General features: G+C 27.6%; 1 protein-coding gene across 12 annotated transcripts in view; it reads right to left on the bottom strand.

Annotated features, from left to right (window-relative positions):
* Window positions 1-5,508: 5,508 nt before the first annotated feature.
* LOC143083432 (rho GTPase-activating protein 190-like) overlaps window positions 5,509-10,946 on the bottom strand; it is a 72,553-nt gene continuing 67,115 nt past the window's right edge. For all 12 annotated transcript variants that reach the window (XM_076259681.1, XM_076259683.1, XM_076259684.1 and 9 more), the window contains 2 exons: window positions 9,318-9,423; window positions 5,509-5,706 (listed from right to left, as the gene is read on the bottom strand). In XM_076259681.1, the coding sequence (XP_076115796.1) occupies window positions 5,517-5,706; window positions 9,318-9,423 (296 nt within the window). In that variant the 3' untranslated portion in view covers window positions 5,509-5,516. The remainder of the gene's footprint in view (window positions 5,707-9,317; window positions 9,424-10,946) is intronic.

Raw genomic sequence — 10,946 nt, 5'->3', positions numbered from 1 at the left:
ACATTTCAAAGGTTAGCTTCAGCAATTAACAATACTTTTCAGCTAAGAGTCAGATAAGGTTTACAAGATATGATATAGTTTTCACAATATAGAAAATATTATTCAGTTTATCTTCAAGCAAAAAATAAACAAATAAACATGCAGTACACAAGCAATCATAATTTTCACACTACTGAAAATGGATTCTCATACTTACTGATATAAACTAAAATTTGTAGTTCTACTTATTTCCCTCCCCCTTTAACCTTGATACAAACTAGTAACATGTTTAAACCACTATGTACTGGCTCTACTGGGACTAAAGACTTACAGCCGATTTCATTGAGTGTGCAGGCCAAGATAATATTTTTTGTTAGCTTGCTTGCTAGCTGAACCGTGAAGTCATTATTAGATAAGATATACTACCCTCCTTTAAGAGTAGTCTAGTCCTACAGACAGATCTGTTATCTGTTGGACTAATCCACTCTTAAAGAAGGGTAGTTAACTTAACCAAGAAGACTTCACATCTCAGCTAGCAAGCAAGCTAACCAATTCTACACACTCAATGCAATCAGCTGTAACCTGAGTAATGCCTGGATTAGAAAGGAAGTCAGCTCCGTGTATGCATTTAAAATATAAAGACTAAAGATCAAAATAAGCTGATCACACAGATCGATAAAAATTGCTGGTCTTAAAAATTAGTTTGTTGAAGTATGAAAATATCGCTTTAAAATATGCTTTAAGAAAGAGGTTTCTGAACAATATGCTACAGTTGTTTACGACCTCAGCCTTTGGTCTCTGTGGTCACAGGTGGATACTTAAATGTGACCTTATCATGCATATCTAACTGGAAAATCTTACAAAAGTCACTTTTATAAATATTGGATATGAGTTGATATACATGTACAAATCATAAAAATAAATGCTAACATGAATTTCAAAAGATTAGGTGATTTCTTGATTGTTGATGAATTGAAAAGCTCCACAAAATAATGATACAATTATTAAAATATATTAATCTTATAATTTTGTAAGCAACAATAAACGTATTAGGTTCATTAGATCAAAGGGTGTCTTTATTTAAATCCATCAACTTTTAATAAAAAACAAAACAATGACAATGGGTAAATCTCTACTATGGATAGGAGTTGAAGTGAAAATGTAAAAGAAATTCTGAAATTGGCTGTAAACACGGTTTACCCGTTTTCAATGTGCCACTTGCTGGTACCATGTATATTTAAACAGAATAGCTTTAAGAAAAAGGGGCCCTAAATTGGTTTCAATGGAACAATTCTCAGATAAAAGGGCCATTGACTAGTTTCAATGGTAAGCCCTCAAATATAGTACTAAACTGATCAAATTGAAACTGCCCTCAGATTTAGAGTCCTAAACGTGTTTCAATCAAACAGCCCTCAGATATAAGGCCCTTAACTGGTTAAAATGAAACAGACCTCAGATCAAGGGCCCTAATCAGATTTGAATATAATATTTGTATTTGAATCAGTAGTGTATATATTACGTCTGAACAAAACAAAGTAATAATATATTGTAAATGTTTCTTCAAAGATCGCAAATGAAGGAAGAAATTGCTGTTTTACCCATCATGCAGTATAAATGCATCAGAAATACACTGAAGAAGTAACCTGCTACTTACTTAATCAATTTATATTTAAAACAATTTTTCCCATTAAAATGCAATTTATGACCCTCTTCTAAAAATAATTACATGTACTGCAAATTCAGAAATTATTGGGATGTTTTTATAATTGCAAAAAATGCAACAGGGTTATAATCGCAATAATTCAATCACAAATTTTTGACAGGATTTTCTCAATATCTTAAAAATTAAAATTGCATTTTAACAAAATCGCAATAATAAATGCATGTCATTCTTTCTGAATTTACTGTAACAGAATATGAATATATTATACAGATAACATAGGAAATATTTGAGTGCTACTCCATCGGTAACGGAGGGATGCATGAATAAAGTTAGTAAGCCAATTGTATAAGTAAGATGATTGTTTACATGGCTAAACTATTTAGTTGAATCATTATATTAGTTCTCTGATAACAATTATATTGTGCTTTTTATTTATAAATATATATACCAATATGACAGGGTATATTAAATTTTAAAATAACCTGATAATTTCTTATATGAATACTTGAATATGCATGAGCATATTGGTTAAGAACATGAATATTCATGAGTTAATAATAAATAATTAAATCTTTGGCAAATTAAAATAATATGTATGAGATTAAAAAAAAAAACAAAGATCCACGAAGGAATGAGATAAATACATATTGAGATACATTGGCAGTTATTATTTTTTTAAAAGCACAGAATTACCATTTATGACAATTTGTAACATATTAACAAAATAAGTCTATTATTTATGTTGACCATACTATACATATAAAACTGATAAATATTACTTCTTCATAAATGTTTATCATGTCAAAGTTTTAAAAATGTTCAGTATTCAGATTTTTTATTTGAATTTTTAAATTTCTTTCATGGAAACAAAAAGGTCTTTTCTTTATTTCCAGATATTGAAATTTTCAGCATGACTTTACATGCAAACCTGTGACAGTCTTATTCAAGGAGTTTATCAAAATGACAACTTGCATTGATCCACATCTAGTTCATCTATAAATAGAGCGAATATTCCTAGCTGAAAAATTATCTCCCCTTTGGCATTTTTGAAAGAAAATTGTATCAATTGATTGTAAAGATTTCATTCTATGAAACAAGTTTCTGGTACATGTATTTATCTTGGTTTGAAAATTTTAGATTACTCTTCCAAATGAAATTTAAAAGACAAAAAAAAAAAAAATGTCAGAAAAAAATGTAAAGGGGAGTAATTATAAAAGGGAGATAAAAATGTTATTAAAACCTTCATCAAGCAATAAATAATCCATTCACAGATTTACAGCACCTATTTTTCCTGAATTTCTTAGATAAATGTAACCTACTGAACAATCTCTTTTAAAAGATTCACATCTAAAATACACAAGTTGTAATTCAAGAAAATTGAAAAATTTAATTTCACCTTTTTTGGTTTATTAAAACTTCACAATTTGTTTGAAAAGTATCTGCTGAACATCAATATTTAAACCTATACGACTAATTAAAAAATCACTAAATAAGACCTCAACTAAATATGGCTATCTTAATTGTACAGTGAAACCTTTCTAAACCGAACCATGCCTAAACTTTTCATCTGTTTGAAAAGAAAACTTGTATCAAGATGTTTACTAAATAATTTTTTTAAAGACAGACCATTTTGAATTTGTTTGGGGCAAAAATTGTTCGATACCAATAATATTTTTTTTTAAATATAAAAAATATATTCAGAAAATATAAATCTTAGCCATGATAACTGAGTCGTTAATTAAAGTAACTTTTAAGTTTAATAACAAACTATAAGTAATTCTTTTGCAAATTAAATATACTTCCTGATTGAATATCCTTTAAGGGGAGGTTTCTAGATTATTGCTTTCAATTTTCAAGATTTTCAAATTAGTCATTTAAATTATTTGAAAGTCACTTTGATAGTTTTAGGGCCAATTTGACTAATAATGGTACCTTCTCCTTTAATCTGTGTAAACCAAACATCAAAACAACATCTTAAGTCCCAAAGTAGTTTGGTTAAGAAAGGTTTCACTATATTAAGATCTGTTTCCAAGCACATGATATAAGGCCAATGAAATCAACTTGGAACAACTGGCTAGTGAGCACACACTTTTTTTTGTTAGCTACTTAACACTGCTTTTTAACAAAGCTAATATTTTTTCCTGTAAGCAGTTCAACAATGATAATATTTTTTCCTGTGAGCTGTAAAACAATGCTATATTTTTTTCCTGTAAGCAGTTCAACAATGATAATATTTTTTCCTGTGAGCTTTTAAACAATGCTATATCTTTTTCTTGTAAGCTGTTTAACAATATATATATATGTAGTAAACTAATTAAATACATAAATCTCAATTAAAAAAAGCAACTTGACATATTTCTTTTTACAAAGAATCTTCATTAAATATACAACTCTCATACAAAATAATCAACAAAAAATTAACAATGTCATTCAAAAATATTATAGCAAAGAAAGCACTTGGATTTGATAATAGAACTTAAACAATCAGATCAATGTTACAAATAGCACATTTACAATAATTTTCATTTTATTACAGACTCTCTAAAAAATGTCACAATTGGTTTTGGAATTTGCCATTTCCCCCCTCTCAATCAAGCTCATAAACAAACACACAACTTTTGTTAATTTTTATATTTTAATACTATATTTATATGTTGTATGAACTTGCAGACAATGCGGTTATGACAGTTATTAAAACTTGCCTTCAAAGTGCAATGTAGTTTTTTAAAACACTCCCTAATCATATGAAAATATGTTTAAAACTTTTTTTTCTGAAAGGAAGCTTATGTACAATTGATTGGTTGGAAAAAACATTGAATTCTTATCCAATGGCATCAATGTAAAATAATGAGACTAGTTCAGAGATCAATTTTGTATCTTGAGCCTTAATAAAACATTAAAAAAGTTACAAACTTTGTAGTATTTAGCAATTAACTTTTTATATAATATAAAAATGAACTTATCTACTTTCACAATAAGTCTGACTTTTTGGACCATGCTTGCCTGGAACCTGCCAATATTGTTCAAAGGATATTTGGCAAATATTCATCTCAGATTGATCTTTGTTATTACAGAACAAATCAAGCTTAATCATGTTAATCAAAACAAAAAACCCATTGGATAACTTTGTGATATTTAAATAACTTTTTTATCTTCACTAACTTAAAGTTTACTGGCAGTTCCTTTCTAGGTTTTTCAAACCTACATCACAACTAGAATTAATCATATTCTAATATATCAGGAGGCAGATCTTTCAGATTTTTTAAAATTGGTTTAAAGTTTTCAGAAAAATAACCACCAAAGTAAAACTGCAGTGCGAGTTGTTTCCCTTGATTAACTTCCATTCCATCGACTTCCATTAACAATCTTGTTTAATCGAAACACAAATGTATATAATCATAATTATTATGCAATAATAACCTTCCAATTAACAAACAACACGACAACAAACAAGACTAGCTGCCCAATGGCGGTTTTTCTTGACAACATGATTGTAAAATTAGGTCAAACTCGTAGCTATGACAACCAAGGTCAGATAATATACCAATAATTAATTTGGTTGATGTGTCAAGGTTCAACCTTATTTAATTAATAGTTATAGTTCAGGTTTGGCAAAAAACGATGGCAACGTTTTCATTCTGAACACACATTCTCCCGTCTTCATTGCCACGTAATTTTATAAATTACCTTTAACAATTGTCAATTTTGCTACAAAGCACTTACAAAAGCAGAAAATCTACTCTGGCAATACAATCTAGTTGTCATTGTTTTTGTTTATATGTTAATTTAAACTGGTTTCCACTCCACTGGTTCCTTGTGAGAATTAAGAAAAAGCTGGTTTTTATGTAAAATGACGTCATTTCTTAAATTTTTACTAGCACTCTGGTTCTCCGTGGAAGAAAAAGCCACACTGATCAATCAATGTCTGGATGACTTCTCCTGGAATTTTTGTACTTTGCGCCATTTTGTCATACGATGAAAAATCCATACGTAAAATAGTAGGCCACAAACACAAGGCTAAATTTCGACTGTCCATGCTATGTTTATCTTTATGTTGACTAAGTCTGAAAATAAATATAAAGATATTGAATGATGGTTTTATCTATCCAGCAGTTAATATATTATACACATATTTAGGATCTTTCTTATGTATTTTATGTCAATAAGTATATACACACATTTAGGATCTTTCTTATGTATTTTATGTCAATAAGTATATACATATATTTGGTATCTTTCTTATGTATTTTAAGTCAATAAGTATATACACATATTTAGGATCTTTCTTGTGTATTTTATATCAATAAGTATATACGGTACACATATTTAGGATCTTTCTTATGTATTTTATGTCAATAAGTATATACACATATTTAGGATCTTTCTTATGTATTTTATGTCAATAAGTATATACACATATTTAGGATCTTTCTTATGTATTTTATGTCAATAAGTATATACACATATTTGGTATCTTTCTTGTGTACTTTATGTCAATAAGTATATACACATATTTAGGATCTTTCTTATGTATTTTATGTCAATAAGTATATACACATATTTAGGATCTTTCTTATGTATTTTATGTCAATAAGTATATACACATATTTAGGATATTTCTTATGTATTTTATGTCAATAAGTATATACACATATTTAGGATCTTTCTTATGTATTTTATGTCAATAAGTATATACATATATTTGGTATCTTTCTTGTGTATTTTATGTCAATAAGTATATACACATATTTAGGATCTTTCTTATGTATTTTATGTCAATAAGTATATACACATATTTAGGATCTTTCTTATGTATTTTATGTCAATAAGTATATACACATATTTAGGATCTTTCTTATGTATTTTATGTCAATAAGTATATACACATATTTAGGATCTTTCTTATGTATTTTATGTCAATAAGTATATACACATATTTAGGATCTTTCTTATGTATTTTATGTCAATAAGTATATACATATATTTGGTATCTTTCTTGTGTATTTTATGTCAATAAGTATATACACATATTTAGGATCTTTCTTATGTATTTTATGTCAATAAGTATATACACATATTTAGGATCTTTCTTATGTATTTTATGTCAATAAGTATATACACATATTTGGTATCTTTCTTGTGTACTTTATGTCAATAAGTATATACACATATTTAGGATCTTTCTTATGTATTTTATGTCAATAAGTATATACACATATTTAGGATCTTTCTTATGTATTTTATGTCAATAAGTATATACACATATTTAGGATATTTCTTATGTATTTTATGTCAATAAGTATATACACATATTTAGGATCTTTCTTATGTATTTTATGTCAATAAGTATATACATATATTTGGTATCTTTCTTGTGTATTTTATGTCAATAAGTATATACACATATTTAGGATCTTTCTTATGTATTTTATGTCAATAAGTATATACACATATTTAGGATCTTTCTTATGTATTTTATGTCAATAAGTATATACACATATTTAGGATCTTTCTTATGTATTTTATGTCAATAAGTATATACACATATTTAGGATCTTTCTTATGTATTTTATGTCAATAAGTATATACACATATTTAGGATCTTTCTTATGTATTTTATGTCAATAAGTATATACATATATTTGGTATCTTTCTTGTGTATTTTATGTCAATAAGTATATACACATATTTAGGATCTTTCTTATGTATTTTATGTCAATAAGTATATACACATATTTAGGATCTTTCTTATGTATTTTATGTCAATAAGTATATACACATATTTGGTATCTTTCTTGTGTACTTTATGTCAATAAGTATATACACATATTTAGGATCTTTCTTATGTATTTTATGTCAATAAGTATATACACATATTTAGGATCTTTCTTATGTATTTTATGTCAATAAGTATATACACATATTTAGGATATTTCTTATGTATTTTATGTCAATAAGTATATACACATATTTAGGATCTTTCTTATGTATTTTATGTCAATAAGTATATACATATATTTGGTATCTTTCTTATGTATTTTATGTCAATAAGTATATACACATATTTGGTATCTTTCTTGTGTATTTTATATCAATAAGTATATACACATATTTAGGATCTTTCTTATGTATTTTATGTCAATAAGTATATACACATATTTAGGATATTTCTTATGTATTTTATGTCAATAAGTATATACACATATTTGGTATCTTTCTTGTGTATTTTATGTCAATAAGTATATACACATATTTGGGATCTTTCTTGTGTATTTTATGTCAATAAGTATATACACATATTTAGGATCTTTCTTGTGTATTTTATGTCAATAAGTATATACACATATTTAGGATCTTTCTTATGTATTTTATGTCAATAAGTATATACACATATTTGGTATCTTTCTTGTGTATTTTATGTCAATAAGTATATACACATATTTAGATTCTTTCTTGTGTATTTTATGTCAATAAGTATTTCATATCTTGCACAAAAGATTATTCATTCTGTATAAACTGTAAGAAATGTACATAGTATTGTTAGGTAGCCGTCTTAAAGATACACCTAAATTATTCTTTATGAATAGATCCATTTTTCATAATATCACAATACATGTAATTGAATTGGAGGACAGCAAAAACTTTGGTGGCAAAATCAAAATTATATCTTTTGGAGAAATAAGAACAAACAAACCTTACTCTCATTATCATTAAAAATTATCAACCAATCAGAAAAATTCTATACTGTGGATTCATTTCTTTTCGTGGATACCAATTTTCGTTGTTTGTGAGAAAACCTACTTTTGTGGATATTTAATTTCATGGTTTTGCGATATAGATATAAGAAGATGTGGTATGAGTGCCAATGAGACAACTCTCCATCCAAGTAACAATTTATAAAAGTAAACCAAAAAGTCTGCATACAAACCAATGGCAAATATGCAAATCATTGAATATTTATATTCGTGGTTAACCTGTGACCATGAATTCCAACGAAAATTAATGAACCCACAGTATCCATAAACAACAAAACCCACTCACACTATCATATCTCTTTGTTCGGTCAACCATAAATCCAAGGTCAAAACCATTATTTTGTATATAATTTTAAAAGTAAACATAATAATAAAAAAAACATCTCATTGTTGAAGCCGTATGGTTGCCTATAATTGCTTACATCCACTTTATTTGTACATTGGTGCATAGATGTTTCATTGGCAATCATATCACAAATCTCTTTATTCTTATATGTGTACTTAGCTTCACAGTTCACTGTACCGTCTTTTGGTGTGTATAGTGCGCATTTGTGTATAGTGCGCACCCCCTTTGTGGTCCAAGAAACGAGAGAAAAAAAGTTATGTGAGAGAACAGGAAAGGACTTTTAAAACATCCCTACAACCAAGAACCATTTCTTAGATAATTTTGCATAATGGTAATAGAACTATGATCCGCATTCTATAAGTAAACTGTCCTTCCTGCCCTCCCACATACTTGGAATAAATGGAATATTCCTAGCAGACAAAGGAACTGGTGTGGCGACAAATAAATACCATCCCAAAAACTTCCTTAATTATGCAGGGTATAAAAAACTTCAAAGACATATTTCTTAGCTAGGAAAAGTTTCAAAATTTGATCGATTAAAGAAAGCAAACAACTTGTAAGATAATTCACTTACTCATTTAAGTGTGTTATAAAGTATTTTAATACTTCATAATTGACAGGTGAAATTTTCCGCAGTACACCTCTAATCCCCAATAAACGTGTACTCTTCTCTGGAATTTCTGTAATAAATCAATGTTCAATGATATCAGTAAAGAGAATAGTGAAACAGTAAATGTTTTAGAGAGAAAACAACCTGACCAAAGAGCAGAAAGAATATTTTCAACATCATTTCACCACACTTTCTCTTTTGAAAAAAACAAAATTTTGTAACGTTTTAACAGTTGCTAACATTCACATTCAAATAAAGGTACTTTCACATATTACTTTTTTCCTAATAATGATCAATGCAGTTTTTACACACATTTACAAAGGTTTTTAACAACTCAACCTTTCACACTTTGATTGTTTTCCCTCAAAAATTATTCAAAAGCTGTTTATAATTGTTTTTTTTTTTCAGTTGTAAACCCTTTATTGAAATTTGTCCTCTACATATCTATCCAATAATGTAACGATTTTTTTTCTTATCGATTGTATTTGCACAAATAGCTGGCACAATGGTTGAAGTTTTACATATTTGCATTATTTTTCTAGTCATGAAATCTTGAAAATTAAATCACTAGTAAAATTTAGCTGGTTTACAGTTTCATGTAATTTATCTACAAAATAAATAGGCAAAAAAATTATCATTATAGGGAAAAAAGAAATTCTCAAACAAATTCAAAATCATATACATAGTGGAAATTAGATTCTTACCACATGTACCATTCATTTCTTTTTACCTACCTAAATAATTCAAGACATAAACTTCTACACTGTCCCAGAAAGGGAAGGGAAAATAACCAACAAAAAAAATCATTAACAATAATTATGTATAGTTATTTCATTACATTAGTAATTACAAATTGTAAAAATTGAATTACAAAAATATTTTACCGAAAAAGCCATTCAAATCTCCATGCTCAAGATACAATTGTTACTCATGCTTAGTTTTTCAACCATAAAGAACTTGAGTATATACATAGCAATGCAGATACTGGAGATATGATACATATCATTTACATTTGTACATTCCTACCAGCAATCCAACAACAGAGAGCAGAACCATGAAATGAACTCAGATGACCTTTGAACTTAGTTTAGATGAAAGTCTAATAGGACATTGCAAATGTCGTAAAATTTTCAGTTAGTTCATTTTCTTCTTTGAGAATGTTGTTATTAATACATTGTATATGCATTCTTGTAAGAGGGTTGAAATTTTAAATAAATGTAAACTGATAAATTTGGCGTTAAAATACTCATTAGGCTAAAATCTTAAAATTTCTGAAATAGCTGAAGTTCAAATTTGTTTAAGCCAAAAAATAAAAAATAACTTTCTTTTCGGATATGACAACCATAAAGTTATAAACTTTTCAAAGAAAATCTGAACTAAGCAAACTTTTTTTTGAAAATCTTGAAACATTTTCATGCAATTAGCTTACACCTCAGCTATCAATGATAGCAGACAGCCTTCACAGTATTATAATGTGTTTCATTGTAAAACCAAGGCATTCACTTCAATACATTAGTCACTCGTGCACACAATGAAACATTCTGTGAACGTTATGTTTCTGACTTTTACTGGCCTTCTAAAACAACAGTGATT

Source organism: Mytilus galloprovincialis, chromosome 7 (assembly GCF_965363235.1).
Source record: "Mytilus galloprovincialis chromosome 7, xbMytGall1.hap1.1, whole genome shotgun sequence".
NCBI classification, from domain to species: domain Eukaryota; kingdom Metazoa; phylum Mollusca; class Bivalvia; order Mytilida; family Mytilidae; genus Mytilus; species Mytilus galloprovincialis.
This window is presented reverse-complemented; position numbering and strand designations above follow the sequence as displayed.